Source organism: Pongo abelii, chromosome 3 (genome assembly GCF_028885655.2).
Source record: "Pongo abelii isolate AG06213 chromosome 3, NHGRI_mPonAbe1-v2.0_pri, whole genome shotgun sequence".
NCBI classification, from domain to species: domain Eukaryota; kingdom Metazoa; phylum Chordata; class Mammalia; order Primates; family Hominidae; genus Pongo; species Pongo abelii.
In genome coordinates this window covers 108,175,652-108,198,933 of record NC_071988.2, presented here as the reverse complement: position 1 = coordinate 108,198,933, position 23,282 = coordinate 108,175,652, and the positions used below count along the sequence as shown (strand labels likewise).

At 36.7% G+C, this 23,282-nt stretch overlaps 1 protein-coding gene across 25 annotated transcripts in view; it reads right to left on the bottom strand.

Annotated features, from left to right (window-relative positions):
* The window catches only part of PTPN13 (protein tyrosine phosphatase non-receptor type 13), a 243,490-nt gene that overhangs the window by 27,042 nt on the left and 193,166 nt on the right, over positions 1-23,282 (bottom strand). For 14 of the 25 annotated variants that reach the window (XM_024246017.3, XM_054553498.2, XM_054553500.2 and 11 more), the window contains 8 exons: positions 22,936-23,094; positions 22,121-22,292; positions 21,811-22,021; positions 16,996-17,066; positions 15,199-15,260; positions 12,857-13,001; positions 12,098-12,235; positions 11,531-11,619 (listed from right to left, as the gene is read on the bottom strand). In XM_024246017.3, coding sequence (XP_024101785.2) covers positions 11,531-11,619; positions 12,098-12,235; positions 12,857-13,001; positions 15,199-15,260; positions 16,996-17,066; positions 21,811-22,021; positions 22,121-22,292; positions 22,936-23,094 — 1,047 coding nt within the window. The remainder of the gene's footprint in view (positions 1-11,530; positions 11,620-12,097; positions 12,236-12,856; positions 13,002-15,198; positions 15,261-16,995; positions 17,067-21,810; positions 22,022-22,120; positions 22,293-22,935; positions 23,095-23,282) is intronic. The other 11 variants (XM_024246021.3, XM_024246023.3, XM_063723814.1 and 8 more) reach the window with 1 other exon arrangement.

Sequence of the window (23,282 nt, the reverse complement as noted above, 5' to 3'; positions counted from 1 at the left end):
CCAGCTAATTAAAAAAAATTTTTTTTCTGTAGAGAAGGGATCTCACTATGTTGCCCAGGCTGGTCTTAAACTCCTAGCCTTGAGCTACTCTCCTGCCTCAGCCTCCCAAAGTGTTGGGATTACAGATGTGAGCCACTGAAGCCAGCCTGGCCTTCATTTCTTATATTAAAAATATTAAAAGGAAAGAGGTAAAGAGGAAAAAAGATGAAAGTGTGAATTAATGATTATTTAGATATGCACATTTGGTAGATGCTTTTCTACTTCAATTTTAAAATCTAAAAAAAGCTTCAAGAAAATCTTAGTGTTTCAAATATGTTAAATTATAATATATTGCCCCTTTATCATTAAAGATTAATCAACTCATACTTTAACTGAGTATGGTGTGTTTCAGAGATTCAAATACTGCAGCAGGAACAGTTTGCTACAATTAGAAAGAGATGCCAAATTGTATTTTTTCTATTATACTTTAAGTTCTAGGGTACACGTGCACAACATGCAGGTTTGTTACGTAGGTATACATGTGCCTTGTTGGTTTGCTGTACCCATCAACTCATCGTTTACATTAGGTATTTCTCCTAATGCTATCCCTCCCCCAGACCCCCCAACCCTGAAAAGGCCCTGGTGTGTGATATTCCCCGCCCTGTGTCCATGTGTTCTCATTGTTCAACTCCCACCTATGAGTGAGAACATGTGGTGTTTGGTTTTCTGTCCTTGTAATAGTTTGCTTAGAATGATGGTTTCCAGCTTCATCCATGTCTCTGCAAAGGACATGAACTCATCCTGTTTTATGGCTGCATAGTATTCCATGGTGTATATGTGCCACATTTTCTTTATTCAGTCTATCATTGATGGACATTTGGGTTGGTTTCATGTCTTTGCTATTGTGAACAGTGCTGCAATAAACATACGTGTGCATGTGTCTTTATGGTAGCGTGATTTATAATCCTTTGGGTATATGCCCAGTAATGCGATCACTGGGTCAAATGGTATTTCTAGTTCTAGATCCTTGAGGAATTGCCACACTGTCTTTCACAAAGGTTGAACTACTTTACACTCCCACCAACAGTGTAAAAGCATTCCTATTTCTCCACATCCTCTTCAGCATCTGTTGTTTCCTGACTTTTTAACGATTGCCATTCTAACTGGCGTGAGATGGTATCTCATTGTGGTTTTGATTTGCATTTCTCTGATGACCAGTGATGATGAGCATTTTTTCATATGTCTGTTGACTGCATAAATTCTTCTTTTGAGAAGAGTCTGTTCATATCCTTTGCCTACTTTTTGATGGAATTGTTTCTTTCTTGTAAATTTGTTTAAGTTATTTGTAGATTCAGGATATTAGTCCTTTGTCAGATGGGTAGATTGCAAAAGTTTTCTCCCATTTGGTAGGTTGCCTGTTCACTCTAATGATAGTTTCTTTTGCCGAGCAGAAGCTCTTTAATTAGATCCTATTTGTCAATTTTGGCTTTTGTTGCCATTGCTTTTGTTGTTTTAGTCATGAAGTCTTTGCCCATGCCTATGTTCTGAATGGTATCACCTAGGTTTTCTTCTAGGGTTTTTATGGTGTTAGGTCTTACATTTAAGTCTTTAATCCATCTTGAGTTAATTTTTGTATACGGTGTAAGGAAGGGATCCAGTTTCAGCTTTCTACATATGGCTAGCCAGTTTTCCTAGCACCATTTATTAAATAGGGAATCCTTTCCCCATTGCTTGTTTTTCTCAGGTTTGTCAAAGATCAGATGGCTGTAGATTGGTAGTATTATTTCTAAGGCCTCTGTTCTGTTCCATTGATCTATATATCTGTTTTGGTACCAGTACCATGCTGTTTTGGTTACTGTAGCCTTGTAGTATAGTTTGAAGTCAGGTAGTGTGATGCCTCCAGCTTTGTTCTTTTTGCTTAGGATTGTCTTCGCTATGCGGACTCTTTTTGGGTTCCACATGAACTTTAAAGTAGTTTTTTCCAATTCTAGGAAGAAAGTCAGTGGTAGCTTGATGGGAATAGCATTGAATCTATAAATTACCTTGGTCAGTATGGCCATTTTCACGATATTGATTCTTCCTATCCATGAGCATGGAATGTTCTTCCATTTGTTTGTGTCCTCTTTTATTTCGTTGAGCAGTGTTTTGTAGTTCTCCTTGAAGAGGTACTTCACATCCCTTGTGAGTTGGATTCCTAGGTATTTTATTTTCTTTGTAGTAGTTGTGAATGGGAGTTCACGCATGATTTCGCTGTCTACTGTTGATATATATGAATGCTTGCGATTTTTGCACATTGATTTTGTATCCTGAGACTTTGCTAAAGTTGCTTATCAGCTTAAGGAGATTTTGGGCTGAGATGATGGGGATTTCTAAATATACAATCATGTCATTTGCAAACAGAGACAATTTGACTTCTTCTTTTCCTAACTGAATACCCTTTCTTTCTTTCTCTCGCCTGATTGCCCTAGCCAGAACTTCCAATACTGTGTTGAATAGGAGTGGTGAGAGAGGGCATCCTTGTCTTGTGCCGGTTTTCAAAGGGAATGCTTCCAGTTTTTGCCCATTCAGTATGATATTGGCTGTGAGTTTGTCATAAATAGCATTTATTATTTTGAGGTAGGTTCCATTGATACCTAGTTTATTGAGAGTTTTTAGTATGAAGGGCTGTTGAATTTTGTTGAAGGCCTTTTCTGCATCTATGGAGATAATCATGTGGTTTTTGTTGTTGGTTCTCTTTATGTGATGGATTACGTTTATTGATTTGTATATGTTGAACCAGCCTTGCATCCCAGGGATGAAGCCAACTTGATCGCAGTGGATAAGCTTTTTGATGTGCTGCTGGATTCGGTTTGCCAGTATTTTATTGAGATTTTCGGATCAATGTTCACCAGGGATATTGGCCTAAAATTCTTTTTTTGTTGTTGTTGTGTCTCTGCCAGGCTTTGGTGTCAGGATGATGCTATCCTCATAAAATGAGTTAGGGAGGACTCCATCTTTTTCTATTGATTGGAATAGTTTCAGAAGGAATGGTGTCAGCTCCTCTTTGTACCTCTGGTAGAATTCGAATGTAAATCCATCTGGTCCTGGACTCTTTTGGTTGGTAGGCTATTAATTATTGCCTCAATTTCAGAGCCTGTTATTGGTCTATTCAGAGATTCAACTTCTTCCTGGTTTAGTCTTGGGAGGGTGTATGTGTCCAGGAATTTATCAATTTCTTCTAGATTTTCTAGTTTATTTGCATAGAGGTGTTTACAGTATTCTCTGATGGCAGTTTGTATTTCTGTGGGATAGGTGGTGATATCCCCTTTATCATTTTTTATTGCGTCTATTTGATTTTTCTCTCTTTTCTTCTTTATTAGTCTTGCTAGCAGTCTATTTTGTTGATCCTTTCAAAAAACTAGCTCCTGGATTCATTGATTTTTTGAAGGGTTTTTTGTGTCTCTATCTCCTTCAGTTCTGCTCTGATCTTAGTTATTTCTTGCCTTCTGCTAGCTTTTGAATGTGTTTGCTCTTGCTTCTCTAGTTCTTTTCATTGTGATATTAGGGTGTCAATTTTAGATCTTTCCTACTTTCTCTTGTGGGCATTTAGTGCTACAAATTTCCCTCTACACACTGCTTTAAATGTGTAGATTCTGGTATGTTGTGTCTTTGTTCTCATTGGTTTCAAAGAACATCTTTATTTCTGCCTTCATTTTGTTATGCAGCCAGTAGTCATTCAGGAGCAGGTTGTTCAGTTTCCATGTAGTTGTGTGGTTTTGAGTGAGTTTCTTAATCCTGAGTTCTAGTTTGATTGCACTGTGGTCTGAGAGACAGTTTGTTATAATTTCTGTTCTTTTACATTTGCTGAGTAGTGTTTTACTTCCAATTATGTGGTCAATTTTAGAATAAGTGTGATGTGGTGCTGAGAAGAATGTATATTCTGCTGATTTGGGGTGGAGAGTTCTGTAAATATCTACTACGTCCACTTGGTACAGAGTTGAGTTCAAGTCCTGGATATTCCTGTTAACCTTCTGTCTTGTTGACCTGTCTAATATTGACAGTGGGGTGTTAAAGTCTCCCATTATTATTGTGTAGGAGTCCAAGTCTCTTTGTAGTTCTCTAAAGACTTGCTTTATGAATCTGAGTGCTCCTGTATTGGGTGCACATATATTTAGGATAGTTAGTTCTTCTTGTTGAATTGATCCCTTTACCATTATGTAGTGGCCTTGTCTTTTTTGATCTTTGTTGGTTTAAAGTCTGTTTCATCAGAGACTAGGATTGCAACCCCTGCTTTTTTTTGCTTTCCATTGGCTTGGTAGATCTTCCTCCATCCCTTTATTTTGAGCCTATGCACGTCATTGCACATGAGATGGGTCTCCTGAATACAGCACACTGATGGGTCTTGACTCTTTATCCAATTTGCCAGTCTGTGTCTTTTAATTGGGGCATTTAGCCCATACACATTTAAGGTTAATATTGTTATGTGTGAATTTGATCTTGTCATTATGATGTTAGCTGGTTATTTTGCCTGTTAATTGATGCAGTTTCTTCACAGCATCGATAGTCTTTACCACTTGGCATGTTTTTGCAGTGGCTGGTACTGGTTGTTCCTTTCCATGTTTAGTGCTTCCTTCAGGAGTTCTTGTTAGGCAGGCCTGGTGGTGACAAAATCTCTCAGCATTTGCTTGTCTGCAAAGGATTTTATTTCTCCTTCCCTTACAAAGCTTAGTTTGGCTGGATATGAGATTCTGAGTTGAACATTCTTTTCTTTAAGAATGTTGAATATTGGCCTCCACTCTCTTCTGGCTTGTAGGCTTTCTACTGAGAGATCACTGTTATTCTGATGGGCTTCCCTTTGTGGGTAACCTGACCTTTCTCTCTGGCTGCCCTTAACATTTTTTCCTTCATTGCACCCTTGGAGAATCTGACAATTATGTGTCTTGGGGTTGCTCTTCTCAAGGAGTATCTTTGTGGTGTTCTCTGTATTTCCTGAATTTGAATGTTGGCCTGCCTTGCTAGGTTAATGAAGTTCTCCTGGATAATATCCTGAAGAGTGTTTTCTAACTTGGTTCCATTCTGCCCATCCTTTCCGGTATACCAATCAAATGTAGATTTGGTCTTTTCACACAGTCCCATATTTCTAGGAGCGTTTGTTCATTTCTTTTCACTCTTTTTTCTCTAATCGTCTTCTTGCTTTATTTCATAAATTTGATCTTCAATCACTGATATCCTTTCTTCTACTTGATCAAATCGGCGATTGAAGCTTGTGCATGCGTCACGAAGTTCTCGTGCTGTGGTTTTCAGCTTCATCAGGTCATTTAAGGTCTTCTCTACACTGTTTATTCTAGTTAGCCATTCATCTAACCTTTTTTTTCAAGGTTTTTAGCTTTCTTGCAACGTGTTAGAACATGCGCCTTTTGCTTGGAAAAGTTTGTTACTACCGACCTTCTGAAGCCTATTTCTGTCAACTCGTCAAACTCATTCTCTGTCCTGTTTTGTTCCCTTGCTGGCAAGGAGCTGCGATCCTTTGGAGGGGAAGAGGTACTCTGGTTTTTGGAATTTTCTGCTTTTCTGCTCTGGTTTCTCCCCATCTTTGTGGTTTTATCTACCTTTGGTCTTAGATGCTGGTGACCTACAGATAGGGTTTTGGTGTGGAGGTCCTTTTTGTTGATGTTGATGCTATTCCTTTCTGTTTGTTAGTTTCCCTTCTGACAGGCCCCTCAGTTGCAGGTCTATTGGAGTTTGCTGGAGGTCCACTCCAGACCCTGTTTGCCTGAGTATCACCAGCGGAGGCTGCAGAGGAGCAAATATTGCTGCCTGATCCTTCCTCTGGAAGCTTCATCCCAGAGGGGCACCCGCCTGTTTGAGGTGTCTGTCGGCCCCTACTGGGAGGTGTCTCCCAGTCAGGCTACATGGGGATCAGGGACCCACTTGAGGAGGCAGTCTGTCCATTCTCAGAGTTCGAACGCCATGCTGGGAGAACCATTGCTGTTTTCAGAGCTGTCAGACAGGGACATTTAAGTCTGGAGAAGCTGTCTGCTTCCTTTTCTTCTGCTCTGCCCTGCCCCCAGAGGTGGAATCTAGAGAGGCAGTAGGCCTTGCTGAGTTGCAGTGGGCTGTGCCCTGTTGAAGCTTCCCGGCTGCTTTGTTTACACTGTGAGCTACTCAAGCCTCAGCAATGGTGGATGCCCCCCACCGGTCAAGCTGCAGTGTCACAGGTTGATCTCAGACTGCTGCGCTGGCAGTGAGCAAGGCTCCGTGGGCATGGGACCTGCCGAGCCAGACATGGGAGGGTATCTCCTGGTCTGCTGGTTGCTGGGACTGTGGGAAAAGCACAGTGTTTGGTCAGGGGTGTACCATTTCTTCAGGTACAGTCTGCCACGGCTTCGCTTGGCTAGGAAAGGGAAATCCCCCAACCCCTTGCGCTTCCCGTGTGAGGCGACGCCCCACCCTGCTTCAGCTCGCCCTCCGTAAGGCTGCACCCACTGTCCGATGAGTCCCATCAAGATGAACCACGCACCTCAGTTGGAAACGCAGAAATCACCTGTCTTCTGCATCGATTTTGTTGGGAGTGGCAGACCGGAGCTGTTCCTATTCGGCCATTTTGGAAGTGATCACCCCCAAATTGTATTCTTAAATGGTTAGTAAATTATACAATTGAATCTTTATCAGGACAAATTTTCTTAACAAATAGGAAATTCCCTTGAAGGCCCTGAATTATCTGGCCCCTGTCTACTTTTATAATCTCCCCTTTACCCAGTAGGCTTCAAATTCATGGGTCTTTCAGTTCTTCAAAATCACTCATCTCTTCCTACCACAAAGCCCTTCTGATGGTGAATCCTTACTAAAAAATTCAACATTGTGTCTTCTCCTCCTGAAGACGTTTTCTATCCACCCAATCTAAAGCAGGTTTCCTTGGTTATTCTTTTTTTGTATGTGTGTGTGTGGCACTTAAAAACAACAAACAAACTTCACAGACCTTAACACAACTTGTAATTACATATTTATTTGTGTGTTTGACTTTTTCTCCTTTTCTCTCCATCATTAAGCTCTATCGAGGCAGGAATCATGTCGATCTGTTCACCACTGTGTGCCTACACACACTTTTGTCTGCGACATAGGTTATTTCATCCATTTAATAAAAATGACACCTGTAATATGATCTTTCAGTTATAGACTTTGTAGAGTTAAAAAGTACCATAATTAAATTACCCTGATAATAATTTCAATTTAGTTGATGTAAATGTAGAACTTCTACAGTAGAAGAAAAAAAGGTTTTAATCCACTGTCAACTAAAAGGAAACTCATCTCTTTTGAGAAGCTGCTCATTTTAGTCTGGATTAAAATTTTTTTCCAACTAAAGTCATTTGGATTTCTTATTCCCCATTACAGTCCTGGTCTAAGAATATAGTATGTGTATAATGATTTTAGAAAGTACAAAGCCTTTTATAAGAGTCAAGTGCTGTTACAAATATGAAAATTTTAATAATACAATTATTAAATGAAAATGATGAGGTAAAGCTCAATTAGAAATAAGTTATAGTGGGGCAACCTGCTTGGGTCCCCTTCCACACTGTGGAAGCTTTGTTCTTTCGCCCTTCACAATAAATTTTGCTGTTGCTTAAAAAAAAAAAAAAAAAAAAAAAAAAGAAATAAGCTACAGTGATACTTGTATTAACCAATTACCACTATTTTTGTAAAGTTCACTTGTGTATGGGGGAGGGTTAGGTTAAGAAGATTGGCCTTCAGTTTCTTGTCGCTATGGACTGAAGGATCTTTGGAAGAGGAGGCAGCTGTGGTACTGCCTCACTGAATATATTTAAGATTTTTTTTATCATGGTCAGCCCCTTTGAAGGTTATTGTACAATCCTAGTGCTCAAGGAATCCAGATCCAGTAACTTGATAGTAGAGGAGGTATCTCCTGGATCTAGGACGAACTACTTAATTTGTAGTGCCAAGAGCCACATGCAAATAAGGTATCTCTTGTTAAAAACTTACTAAGAACTTCAAGTTGGAGATAGCACAGCACTATAGCATATTAGAAGTAGGAGGCTCTTCCAAGCACAGGGTTCTGTGTGATTGCACTGGTTGAATGCCCATAAAGCCAGTCCTGAGATCCAACCAGTCAAGCAGGATTATCCTCAGGTGATGGAGAGTCACTAAAAGTTTTTGCCTTGTTTTTGCTTAAGAAATTAAAAACACCACATAAGAAGACTATGTTTGAAGAAATTAAAGCCATTAAAAAATAACCAGAATTAGAAAGCATATTGATCCATTTCAGTGGCAAGAGATGTGGAAAGATCAAATTTCTTGGCATGGTATGTAAGTCACTTCATGAACTAATACCTTGCCTATCTTTTTAGGTTTAGCTTTCAAGACACCCTGTGATACCCTACTCGCAATGACTTAGTGTCCTGAATGTTCCAGGCTCATCTATGCCTTCATTCCTCTGCTAAAGCAGCTCCACAGTATGTATGGAATGCTCTTTCCTAGCTTAACTATCAAATACTTTTAAGATGCTAATTCCTTAGAAAGCTTTAATAACTTTATCCACCTACTCCTGTGTAGCCCCTACCATTTCCCCTCTTCTTTGTAGGTCCCACTGAACTCCATATAAACATTTAACAGAATACGTTTCTATAGCTTTTTAAAAATTATTTACTTATGTACATGTGTACTTCTCTCAAGTTGACTACTAGACTGGACAAGCAAATTTAGGACAGAAACTCTAACACCTCTTCTTACCCTATTATCCCCAGCAAAATTAGTCAGATGAGTTCAATAGCTGAATGGTTTTGAAACTGTAGACAATAATTAATAGTAATGTATATGATTAGCATTCATTCTTTCATTCTTAAATAAGACACAGGCATTGACCTGAAGTACTTCACTAAGAAGTACTAAAGAGTACAGACAATTACAATACTGAATAAGAAATACAATGAATGTATAAACAGCTATCAGAGGTATAATCTTTCTTCTATAGGAAGATATTCCTATACTTTTGTAATACCAATGGTTAGCATCTTAACTTTTGGCACATGATAAAACTTTCAAAGTTATAGAACATACTGTTAGAACCAGTTCAGTAAATAATATACAATTTGTTAAGGGTGATTTCAAGCACTTACAAAAGATTATTGTCAGAAGTTCTAGATAATTTTTAAAACTAGCCAGTTCTAAAATGTAGGTAATATTCTAGAAATACAAGATGAAACAGAAAACTTTTCCAGAATACTAGCTTGGTCTTCTTTTCAGCTAGGGGAGATTAGTCATATTTGCAAATTTTAAATTTGTCTGCTTATGAATATAATTGCCATAGTGATTTAAACGTGTTCCTAGAATTAGATACAAATAAAATTTTTAAATGTTTTAATCTAAGATCCCTGTTACTCCTTTCCTAAATCTGTTGCCTCACTTTCTTTGCTTTGTTCACCATTATTTAAAACAGATTCTAAAGCAGAAGTCCCATTTATTCAGGAAGCACTAATTTAATATATCTAGCCCAAAATGTATTCTCAATGCATGTATTTGCAGGATCTATCTGTACTCCAGTGGCAAGACAATTATATAGTTCCTAATAATTTGTTCCCTCTTATTGATAAGAAATCTAAAATTCATCAACAGATGGCCAATTTAATAAATTATGGTATAACCTTACAATAAAATAATAGGAAGGCTTTAAAAAGTATGAGGCAGATTTATACGTCTCACATGGAACGAGGGTAATGATTAATTGTTAAGTGAAAACCAAACTCAGAACCATGTGATAAAATGTATATTAAAAAATTATGTATGTATACAAATATTTATGTTTTGATATGCACAGTGGAAAGGTAGAAATCAAAATTTTTAACAATAGCTACCTCAGATGAATAAGATAAATAAGTTTTTAAAAACGGACTTTTTTTTTTTTTTTTTTTTTTGAGACAGAATCTCACTCTTGTTGCCCAGGCTAGAGGGCAATGGCGTGATTTCGGCTCACTGCAACCTCCGTCTACCAGGTTCAAGCGATTCTCCTGCCTCAGCCTCCCGAGTAGCTGGGATTACAGGCATGCACCACCTTGCCCGGCTAATTTTGTATTTTTAGTAGAGATGGGGTTTCTCCATGTTGGCCAGGCTGGTCTCGAACTCCCAACCTCAGGTGATCTGCCTACCTTGGCCTCCCAGAATGCTGGGATTACAGGCGTGAGCCACCATGCCCAGCTGGGACTTACAGTTTTGAAGATTCTGTTGGAAACTTTTTTACAATAAGGATGTAATATTTTCATAATGAAAATAATTAAACAAAGATAACTTGAAAGAAGTTTTCTGCCATAAAACAGTCATAGCTCAGTATAAATGAGAATCTATATTAACAAGCTTTCCTTACTTTTTTAAAAGAAAAAGCATGTGACATGACTTTTTTTTTTTTGAGACTGAGTCTCACTCCATCGCCCAGGCTGGAGTGCAACGGCATGATCTCCGCTCACTGCAACCTCTGCCTCCCGGGTTCAAGTGATTCTCCTGCCTCAGCCTCCTGAGGGACTGGGAATACAGGCGCGCGCCACCACATCTGGCTAATTTTTTATATTTTTGGCAGAGACAGGGTTTCACCATGTTGGCCAGGCTGGTCTTGAACTCCTGACCTCAAGTGATCTGCCCTCCTCGGCCTTCCAAAAGTGCTGGGATTACCGCCATGAGCCAACGTGCCCGGCCTACATCACATTTCTGAAATGGCAATTAAAGATTTTTATTTTCTCGTTAAAAGACACTACAACATACATTTTAAGGGGCATTTTAATGTTACTATTAAATATTAATAAAAATGTGATAAAGTCATGACTTAAAATGTTCAGAAAATCTTTTCTAAACAGCCTATTTTTAGTGTAATTATTAATATTCTGATTATATGAAAGAGCATCTTAAGAAAACCACTAGTGAATGCCACATTTTGAGATATTTAATATTTGTAGGATTATTCTTGTAGCTTGAGAAATACATACTTATCAGCCGTAAGCTTCCTTGTATATATACACATTATTTGTAAATATTTAATGAACAGTCATGTATGTATGAGATTGTAAGTATAAGCATGCATGATAACTAGTGTACGAACATTCAAACCAACAGTTTTGATAATTTTGAAGATATGAAGTAGGAAGACTAAGAAGGATAATGAGGAGAATTATCCCAGAATATTAAGCAAGGTCAGATTTGTATACATACGGTGATGCTGAGTTTGAAGAACCTTAAATATAATTTATCTACTATTTCATGTTTTTCCTTTGCCTAATATCCCAGAAGATCCTAAGTTTTAAGGTTTTAAAGAATAATTTATAAAGTTTAGCATTACATTTTTGAAAACTAATTTTTTTTTTCCTATTTTTTTAATTTGAGAAAATTTGTGTAATGATTCTTTCACTAGGATAGGATGACACTTTAATGTAACACATGAAATTAACCTCCGTTTTCCTCCTAAATTTAATTTTTGAGTAAAACAGGGAATAATCTCTGATTATTTCACCTTCTGGGTTAAACCCATAATTCTAACAAGCTGTCATATCCTAGGATGTTTAGGTATTATTGTTACCTCAGTAAAATACTCAGGTAAAAGTGAACCATTGCAGTCTGTATCTTCTGTTCTCTCTTCTGATAACTTCCCATTCATCTTTAATGTACCTGAGAGAGGAATATATAGGCCAAGAGGAATTTATAAAACTATTGAGGAAGTAGAAAAGTGTTCATTTGCCTGCAAAAGAAGGCAGCGTATAAACCAATATCCATAAATAGTTTCAATGTTTTAACTAGAAAAGTTAGGAAGATATGATCAAGTACATATTGGTATAAAATTTCTGGTTAAAATTATCTACGAAAATTAAAATGAGAATGGCTGGTGGAAAATGTTTGGACTAACCCTAATAGAAGTAAAAGCAATAATATAAATGATACATTTGGAGATCTCACTAATAAGGTAACCCACTTACAAATATGGAAAATAAAAAAATAGGAGATAACAAATTCTATTTTGTTTCTGAAATATTACACACGAATGAGGAATAGAGGAAGAACTAATGCATTACATATTTACTCAAAAAATGCTCCCTAGAGATGTTCTTGTACTCCATAGTATACCAATTTATTCATCTGGTTCATGTACCTGGAACACAGGAGTTTCCTGCTGCATTATTTTCATTTAAAAGATTCTGGGCTTCTTCATCCACAACATCCAGCAGAGACTGGATAACTTCAGCTTCTTGGGAATCATCATAAATGTCATCTTCTTGTATATAAGATTCTTGAAAAATAATAATTTACATGGGGTTTTACTTTAAAAATATTGACATGAGAAAGGGACAAGGTGTTAAATAGAATTTGCTAGGTGCTTTCAAATTTTAAGCAACCAATTTTAAAAGTAGCAATGACTGGAAAAGTAGTTTACACTAATGTGATCCAGTCATTTTTAGTTCTAAAACTACCCTGGCTGCTATGACGGAAGACCACACAAATGCAAATTACAAAGAATAAACTAAAATCAATGTCGGTGATATGGCTTTTCACAAGGCATTAATAATTTAATGTTTATTTTCTTAAGTGACTCTCAATGTATTAATTTATGAAAGAAACAAAGTTATGTTACAATGATTAAGGATACAATAGATCAGACAAAACATCCTCAAGACACTTTTTCTAAACTATTAGGTAGCCTGTGAATTGCTACTTCACAAAATATAAGAAACACTGTAAAACACAGCAGCTATCTTCTCAATCATTTAAAAAAAATTAGTCTCAGAGACGAGAATGAATACTGGGACATTTGTATATTGTTCTTTTGTTTATTTGACCAATAATCTTTCCCTTTAAAGCTACAGTAACATATAAAGCAAAGAAAAGAGGAAACCTATGTTTTTTAAATTACCTGAATTATTACGGCATTTAGAGTAATTAGATGACTGATTTGGAAAACTACCTTTGGACAGAGTCAAGTTTGGTGATCCCTTTATCTGATAAGTAGAACATTTTCCTTTGGGGTACGATATTTCATTTATTTCTTTCCCATCAACCTAAAGCATAAAACCAAAGCAAATCATCAGATAGTATTTTACTAACTTCCAGGATCGGGGGACTGTACATTGTCTCTCTCCTCTTCTTTCTTAGTACAAGATCCATTTTACATCTCTCCACCTTAGATCAGTGTTTGAAGGAAATATCAGTGCAATTAAATGTGCATAGGGCATGGGGCTTCCCATCATTAAATATATCTGGAAACACTAGGTGAAACAACATTAACTCAAAATTTTTATTCCAGGAATTTTCACAGTCCTTGCTAATATAAACTTTGAGTTGCCAAAAGATAACTCTATTATGTAGTACTTCTTAAAATATCTGCTGTAGACATCTTTTTTGAAGCAATTTTATAAGACTTGTCTTCATACAATTTAAAAAAAGTTTAATAGGACTATTAAAGCTTAGAAGTTGAGGGAAAGAGAAAATACCAACTTTTCAAGTACTTGTGAGTCTATTACATGGATATAGTCTCCAATTTAGTGACCTGATAATCTATTAGGTATAAAGATTTTCAAATCTAGTCTAAGTCTCATATAAATTTAAGAAAAACAATGAATTCATAACAATAGAATAATTATTGAATAGAATGTAAATTTTGAACGCAATGTTCAACTGTAAAGCACTTCATGGAGCATAGCCTATCAAAAGAAAAATGACTTGAAAAAAATGCAAAAATAAATGCTTGGAATAAATTAAAATAATTTTATACAAATAAAAGGTTGTGCTTTGCTCTCAAGGTTTCACTCATTCTATTAAGATAAAAAGTATACATGGTAGATGCAGTAGAATTTTAAAAAATAAATAGTGGTAATATAATATCAAAAAGTGTCACTGGATTATGAAACTCCATTCTCAATGAGAAATTAATAGTATAGATATTAGCATTCAAGGACAGAGTATTGTTTGGGAGACGTCCTGGAAGATTTTAACGCCAACAAAAAAATGCTAGCAGCCATGAACAGCAAAAGTCCTGGTTTCTAGGGTTTTATGTTAATTTCACAAAAACTCAACTCTTCTTTCTTTCAACAACATACTGATTACTTAAAAAGAAGAGCACTATACTGTGTGAATACTACTAGAAATACATGAAAATTCAGTTGCTTTGGCTATGTGAAACTGAAGACATTCTGAATAAACAGAAAATAGTGAGTGTTGCTGTAGCTCAATTTCAACACATACAAATAACAAAAAATTTTTGTTTTTGTGTCTCAATCATTACTACCTTAAAATGTTCTGCTGTAATTATCTTTTCATGGCTTGCTAGACCAAATCACAAGTGTGAGACAACATAATGAAATGAAAGGTGTAGAATTTTGGAATTCTGGTCATGAAATTATTTTTCTCCTCCCACACTAAAGCCAGCTCATGTTGACATAGTAAGACTTTCAGATTAATAAAAGAGCAATCCCTCAGCACTGTATTTTACATGGAAAGCCATTCCATATTGAAGTTCAGAACATATTGTATGGGATGCATGTGGAATAAAACAATTCCATGAAATGAAGATCCAGCTGTGATCACTGTAGAAATGTATATTACATACCAGGAAGAAAGTCACAAAAAGGGATGTTAACCAAATGGGCATAAAAGTAGACGTAAAAAGAGCATGAAATGGAATTTAACTATGTATTAGTTTTGTTAAGTCACCCCTAGATTTCTCTGTGCTAATCTTAAATGATTAAAGCTCTCTCATGTAATTATTTGGTAAAGCATTTTCTAAGTCTTTCAAAAGCAAGTAAACCTATTTTTTATTTATTTATTTTTTTGCTACTTCTGTTTTTTCCTCACTGATTGCATAGATTTGAACTTGAAGGTTACTACTCGCCAAAAATAGCCCAAAGGAACAATTCCACTCTTAATTATATTATTCTTCTCTTCCCATGTTCTAAGAGACAATCAAAAGAATTTTACACATTAATAAGAAAAATCTCCGCACTAAAGTTATCTATTTAACTGGTTAGTGTATTTAAAAGCTGAGTGTGTGCCAAATGATGTACGCTTACCTACGTGAGGCTCTATGTTGTATGATTTACTTAGCAAGGCCTATTAGTTCAGTAAAATATAGCCTTACTATTAATATGAATATCTAAAGAAGACAAATATTTAAATATGAAATCAGTTTGGTTCAAAACACAAATATGCAGTTCCTCAGATAAGGAGGTATGACATGAAAGAGGGTGGGCTTTTTCTTACCGTGGAGAATGAATCATTAGGAGTAAGGGCAGGCTGGCTGCAAGACCCCACACTGTAGGAACCTGAAAGGACAATATAGGAAGTAAGGGGATGAGCCAATCCAAACCACAAGAGGGACATCAAAATAATTAAAGAAAACTCACATTTCTGGGATGTTGTTATTTTTATTAGTACACAAAAATAATTCATATTACAAAATGATTAAAAACCAAATGAATGGAATAATATTTGATTCCAAACCTCTAATATTTTTGGGTTTATCCCAAGGAAAAAGCTAATTTCTTTTTCTTTTTTTTTTTTTTTTCAGACAGAGTCACGCTCTGTTGTCAGGCTGGAGGGCAGTGGTGCGATCTCGGCTCACTGCAACCTCCGACTCCCTGGTTCAAGCGATTCTCCTGCCTCAGCCTCCCAAGTATCTGGGATTACAGGTGTGCGCCACCATGCCCAGCTAATTTTCGTATTTTTAGTAGAGACGGGGTTTCACCATGTTGGCCAGGATGGTCTTGATCTCCTGACCTCATGATCCACTCACCTCGGCCTCGCAAAGTGCTGGGATTACAGGTGTGAGGAAAAAGCTAATTTCTTAAAAGAAAATAGTTCACATAAAAGCTCAGTTTGGGCTGAATGGTTCATGTGAGACACTGATTATAATTTTTCGCATTGAATGGGTGAGCCATCACAGGTGCTTAACTGTTCACTTTAGTATTTAAAAGAAGGTAGTAAACTTTTTAAAGTCTGATTTCAAAAAGACTATCAATTCAACACAGGAAAATAAATTATGGATAAAACAGAAAAGAACTTTTAATACATTTTTAAACCAAATGTTAATTTTAATTCTTAGCTATCATTACAAAAGTTCAATATATTAAAAAAGGAGATTATATTTCACTTACAGCTAAAATATCACATATTTAAACATAACTTCATTCATGAAATTATATTTTCAAGAGACTGAGAAAAATACAGTAGAGTTTGGAACAAACTTTATAAGAAAACAAAGAAAGAAACAAATATGCGTAAGTACATTTAAGAACCTCTATTTGGGAATGACCCTGAAATAATTCTGCCTAGAAAGATAAAAGTTGAGATGGAATTTTTATAGACAAGTCTTTAGAATTCTGTGGATGACGTTACAAAGAGTCCAAGAACGGATTTTAATATTCGTTGTAAGAAAAAATATTATTAAACTTCTAAGAAAAATAAAAAAGTATACCAATAATACACCACCGGTTCAAAATAATCATATTGGCAGAGTATGAAACATAATAGTTGTAATCTCTTTCTCCTGTTCCCCTAAATGCTTCCTTCCCCTGTTTGTCCCACATAACCACCGAGCTGCTGTCACTATAATTTGCATTGTCTACAACTGTGTAATAGAAACATACAGTATGAACTATTTTTTTTTTTTGCTCTGGCTTATTTAACTCAGAACATTTATTTTGAGGTTATTTTAATTATTTTTTTGCTTGTATCAATAGTCCATTCCTTTTTATTGCTGTGTAGCTTTTCATTGTTTGGATATATTACAACTAGTTTATCAATTCAACAGTTTTTGGACATTTGAGTTGTTTCAAATTTTGGCTATTAAAGTAAGTGCTAGAAACATTTCTGTCCAAGTTTTTATGTAGAATATAGGCTTACTTTCTTCAAGTAAACAGCTGGCAGTGGAAAAGCTGGATTATATTTTAGGTGTAAGTTATAATTTTTAAGAAATTGTCAACCTGTTTTCCAAAATGGATGTGCCATTTTACATTCCCATTACCGTAGGAGAGTACAGTAAAATGAATATATCCTTACCATTGCCTTTGGTTGACTTTGGAGCTGAAACAGCAGACCTCTTTGAGCTGGGGACCACTGGAAGATCATTTCTGTGTTGTAAAAAAAGACAACTGTAAATTATCTTGGCACATTGTAGCCTCGACCTCCCAGGCCCAAGCAATCCTCCTGGCCTCAAGCAATGCTCCCACCTCAGCCTCCCAAGCAGCTGGGACCACAGGCATGTGCCACCATGCCCAGCTATTTTTTTGTATTTTTTGTAGAGATGGGGTTTTTTCATGTTGCCCAGGCTGGTCTCGAACTCCTGAGTTCAAGCAATCCACCTGCCTAGGCCTCCCAAAGTGCTGAGATTACAGGTGTGAACCACCGTGCCTGGCCCGGGAGATATTCTTGACCCAAAAAAGATTAAGAATCACTTCTTTACGTAGGTTTTCTCTGGGCTTCAGTTTAACATATCACCCTATTTCCCCTTCTATTTAAAACACTGCTAATATTCATTATCTAATAACTCGGTTCACTGTCACTTGGTCAATAGTTCAAAGATAACTTAGAAATCACAGTTCATTAAGTTTTATGTATCTAAAGCCCTTGATACGTGTTTTTCTCTTAAATTAAAGAGAAAATGTAGATGAAATATTTCTATTCAAAGGATTGTAAAAAGAATGGTACCACCCAAAGTACAAAACAGCCAAAAAGATAGCACCTCAGAAATAGAAGATTAGTATGCAATCTTATTGTTGCTGATAATTGAGAGAAGAGGGGAGTTGCCTAAGGTGTACAGTATTGGGAGACGCAATATACTTTAAGTTCTGAGTACCCCTGTATGTTCTTGCTGACTAGCCCCAAAATGCAAGGTCCTGACCTCTTTTTATCTGGGCCATTTCTTAAGGTTGTATCTGCAGTGAGCAACCATGAAGGATGTGGTAACTTCTCTCCCCCAACAAAAAACAGGCTTTCTTACAGACTGCTACAAAATGGTGGGTTCCCAAAGCTCTTCTCATGGCATTCCTCTCCTATAATACAACCCATTGCATGTGTACAAATCCACAGGCCCACATACATCATTTTTTTTTTTTGGAGACGGAGTCTTGCTCTGTCACCCAGGCTGGAGTGCAGTGGCGCTATCTCGGCTCACTGCAAGCTCCAACTTCCGGGTTCACACCATTCTCCTGCCTCAGCCTCCCAAGTAGCTGGGACTATAGGTGCCCGCCACCATGCCTGGCTAATTTTTTGTATTTTTAGTAGAGACGGGGTTTCACCGTAGAGGAAACTGGCATTGCAGTCTGGTGGTATAACGGCTCGTCCACATAAACCAGTACATGTTCATCCTTTAGCGCAAAAAGCCCTAATGACATGTACCCTATTAAAATTCAGGACATCTCCAATATTATCTCTGTTTCTCTTTGTCGTCTTTTTTTTTTAAAGAAACATTTTCAAGGTTTGTCCAAAAGAAGCCCATATAGGTTCTTGGCTAGCGGAAGACAATTCAGAACAGCTGTTGCACACTTGGACTATCACCTTCTCCAGGCTGGCAGTTGATATCTTATTTTTTTTCCAACTCACTTTTATTAAAAAAATAAAAAAAATGCTCCAACTATCAGTTTTACAAAATCTCTAAGAGAAACACAAGAGCAAGGTGCTGAGGTAAAAAATACCTGAGGTAGCTTTTTCTGTGTGTTTTTCTCGTTAAAAAAATCTGTAAATTTAACGCCCTGGGCCAACAACCTTGGTAAATTTCTACTTTCCTCCACTTTTTTTTTTAAAGAAAGAAATCATTTTGCTGAATATTGATGCCTTATACACCAAAATGCAAAAAGATAAAATACATGCTTTTATTGTGGAATTTTTTCTTTGTTTGGTTGATTGGTTGGTTTGATGGGTTCCTGTTTTCTGCTTCCAAAACGCTAGGACAAGTACCACTGACTCTTGTTCTTTTGAGTAACCAAGTGTAAGTTGAAGCTGGTTTGCGTGTTTCGCTTTTGTTCCTTTTGTGTGATGTGATACTCAGAGCACTGCTTTGCCTGGGTGGGCAGGGGGAGGTGCGTCACATACATCATTTTTATGGGACTTGGAAGACGTGGAACTGACACTAATGCCATGCTCATGCTGCTTGCTATGCATTAGTAATAGTCTTTTATCTCTGATTCAGGAGTTTTATGTCTTCTGCCAGCATCCATGTAACAAAGACAGGCTAGCTTATTAGCTTGCAAGTACAGTAAAATCCCAAATCCTTTACAGTTCCCTTTATGGAAGGAAGTCATAAACCAAGGAGTATGAGGAGTCTCTAGAAAGTGGACATACAGATAATTACCACAAGTATACATCACTCCATTATTGCTACCCTATGGACTTTAATAAAAGAGGGTAGATAAACACAATGAAGAGAGAGCTAGAAGAAGAATGAAGGAGAAAGTAATTTTGACTACCATGACTGTATTTTTGGTGACTACAGCTAAGATAAAAGCAGAAAGACAAAAGAAAATGACTTCAAGGCTGAGCTGAAGAGTGCTCTACTAATTTTGAGGCAAAGTATTCAGTTGGACCTAAAGTTAGCAAAAATGTTAATTTTCACAAAAATACTTTCCAGGTTGTTTGAAGACTTCCCTCCCCTCCTAATTAATATTCAGGTAGACCTATGAAAACAATTGTATGCCAATCCAATTTTTAGACATATATGAAGGAATCAAGCCAAAGACTATGTTCAAGGGGAAAAAAAGTACACAATCTAATTTACAGGTTTAGAAGGAATAAATAAACTTATCATCAATGATTTGATCAACAAGTTCCCATACTTTAAAAGAAATAATTCACAAACAAAAATGTGAATTTTTCCTTTATATAACTTAAGTCTGTAATCTAGAAAGCCTGGATTCCTACAAATTGTGGTAGGCAGAATAATCCCCTTCCAAGATGTTTATGTTCTAATGATTCTGTTCTAATCCTCAGAACCTCTAAAGATATTACTGTTCATATGGCAAAAGAAACTGTATATATGATTAGGTTCAGATTTTGATATGGGGAGGTTATTTTGGATTATCAGGGTGGGCCCATTATAATCACAGGGGTCCTAATAAGTGAAAGAGGGAGGCAGGAAAGTCTGAGTCACAGAAAGAGACGTGGCAACAGAAGCAGAGGGTGCTGCAGTTGCTGGCTTTGAAGATGGAAGTGAGCCATAAACCAAGGTGTATGGGGAGTCTCTAGAGGGTGGAAAATAGATTTTCTCCTGGGATCTACAGAAGGAATGCAGCCCTGCTGACACCTTGATTTTACCACAGTAAGGCCCATTTTGTATTTCAGACCTTCAGAACGTTAATATAATAAACTTGTGTTGTTTTAAGCCACTAAACTTATAGTAATTTTTTATAATAGTAATAGGAAACTAATACATTTTCTCAATCTGTTTCCATTATAAGTGAAAGAAAAGTTGCTATTAGCATTTTTCATAATGTAGAAACTGTTATAAGGTTGAGTAGATGTGGTAGTTCTATGCCTCATGGGTAGCAGGCATGAGGTTCCAGTGGGATTAATCCTATCCCAGCTCTGGGAATGAGCCAGGACTGGCTTAAGCCAATCAATACTGATGGTCCCCAACTTATGATGGTGCAGCTTTATGACATTGTAAAAGTGACACGCATTTGGTAGAAACCATACTTTGAATACTCATACAATCATCCTGTGTTTCATTTCCAGTACAGTATTCAATAAATTACATGAGATATTCAACACTTTATTATAAAATAAGCTTTGTGTTAGATGATTTTGTCCAACTGTAGGATAATGTAATGTAAGTAATGTAAAACTGTTTATGGTAGGCTAGGCTAGGCTAATAAGCTGTGATGTTTGGTAGGTTGGGTATTTTAAATGTGGTTTTGACTTATGATATTTTCAGTTTACCATGGGTTTACTGGGATGTAACCCCACTGTATGAGGAGCATCTGTATATTCTTATCCCTTGCTTCCAACTTAGAGATTGATCTTAATTTAGGCATAACGCAACTGGTACACAGTACTTGCTTAAATAGTAGTGATTGCTGAGATTTCTGTTTGAAGATTGCTCTAGGTGATGTGATGTGGTATATAGGTGGGAAGTATGAAAATGATGTAGTCTTTTGAAAACTGATACAGGGAGGAGGAAATAACTAAAAATAGCAAATAAATTAAGGTAGAGCCCTGATCAGATTTCACCTGATGACCACCTTATCTCTGGACTTTTAAAAGTTCAATATAAACCAATAAATCTCGGGCCAGGTAGGGTGGCTCACGCCTGTAATCCCAGCACTTTGGGAGGCCAAGGTGAGTGGATCACCTGAGGTCCGGAGTTCGAGACCAGCCTGGCCAACATGGTGAAACCCTGTCTCTACTAAAAATACAAAAATTAGCCTGGCGTGGTGGCGGGTGCCTGTAATCCCAGCTACTTGGGAGGCTGAGGCAGAAGAACCGCTTGAACCTGGGAGGCAGAGGTTGCAGTGAGCCAAGATTGCACCACCGCACTCCAGCGTGGGCAACAAGAGTGAAACTGTCTAAAAAAGAAAAGAAAACAAAACAAAACAAAAAAACTCCCAATAAATTCCATTTCTTGTTTAAACAAAAGTTTAGTTGTATTTTCTATTACTTGCAAGTGAAAACATCCTAACTGATAAATGTGGTAACCATTCTATTATTCACTTAGTGTTCTCAAAATCGCCTATCAAGAAGTCTGTTTTAAATTTATTAAGTCCTGCCAATTTAGTCTATGAATTACTAATTCAGTAACATATTTTCAGAGAATGAAGTATAATCAACGATCTGAAATGCACACACACGCACAATCAAAACTCATAAATAATTGCAGAGTACCTTGTTGCTTTCAATACCAATGAAGGAAGTGACATGTCTAATGCTCTGTTAACTTCCTCCAAGGTCATTCCTTGTGTGCTGACTCCGTTCACATAATGGATGACATCTAATAGCTGGAGATTACCCTCAATGGCTGCGATGGACCTTGGATTAATATCACTAATATATACCACTTGATAAAGGCTGTCATGACCTCCAGATAAGGAAAAACCTTGAAATAAAAGAAAAGATTTGTTTTCTCAGTCATAAAAGTACTTACTCTTAAGCTAACCAAGAAAATCATATTGTACAAAGTTTGACTTTTCATTACCCAACTCCTCTTTGTTGCATGTTAGTGCGATGTCTGGTAGCAAATGAGGCAACATTGGTATTCTGGGTAATTCCAGAACTCGTCCAATAACTAATCTGACTGTTTTGGATGCAGCCCGGAGCAGATTAACTGCATCTGTATGAGTCATATTAGTAACATCCGTATCATTAACCTACAAAAACAAGAAAGGGGCAAGTGAAGACCACAATTTTTAGAAAAGAGAAGCTAAATTGCCAAGAAATACAATAATCTTCCTAATTTATAATATATATTAGTTAGTAAGAGATTCACAACAGTGATCTCTAATTTATTGGTAATCCCCTTTATTATGGAAATCATAGGCACAACGATCAAGCCATTACAATGAAATAATAATGTTAAATCCCTAACAAATGCATCATTATTTTGCTAATCTAGGAAATTCATCCTCTAAGTAATTTAAACTTTCTGTCCTTGAGACCTAAGATAGCTTGTTTTATGCCTTACTGAGATTAAAGGGACTTTCAAATTTGTAAATGACAAGTTAATGGGTGCAGCACACCAACATGGTACATGTATACATATGTAACAAACCTGCACATTGTGCACATGTACCCTAGAACTTATAGTAAAAAAAAAAAAAAAATATATATATATATATATATAAAAGAATTTCCCAAACTGTTAACGATGTAAAGGCCTTTACTTTTAAGTGGTGGAAATAGAAAGCATAAACCGAATAGATAAATACAGTATTACAATAATTCAACCTTCTTTTTCTGGCTTGCTCTTTGTCTACATTTACACAAATAATCCATTCCTCTTAAATGTCTCACCTTTATGAGCCGGTCCCCAGGTTTTAGCCTTCCATCACTTTTGGCTGGATCCTGTATGACATCATGAACATAACAACCAATTCTCTGATTGCCTTTGGTTACTGTAAAACCCAGGCTTCCTTTTTCTGATTTAATTAGGGTAATGAAGAGTTCTACTTCCTAAGGGAAAAAAGCAGTAATACTTTTAGGTTGTCTATTCTGCACTATAGACAAACAGAAAGATGACTATTATTTCCCTTAACAGAGGAGAAAGTCAAACCTTAAAAGGTTACTTAACTTGTCCAAGTGAAGAAGTCAAGTCTGTCTGACTCTAGACAGTCTGTCTGATTCTAGACGGATTGTCCCCC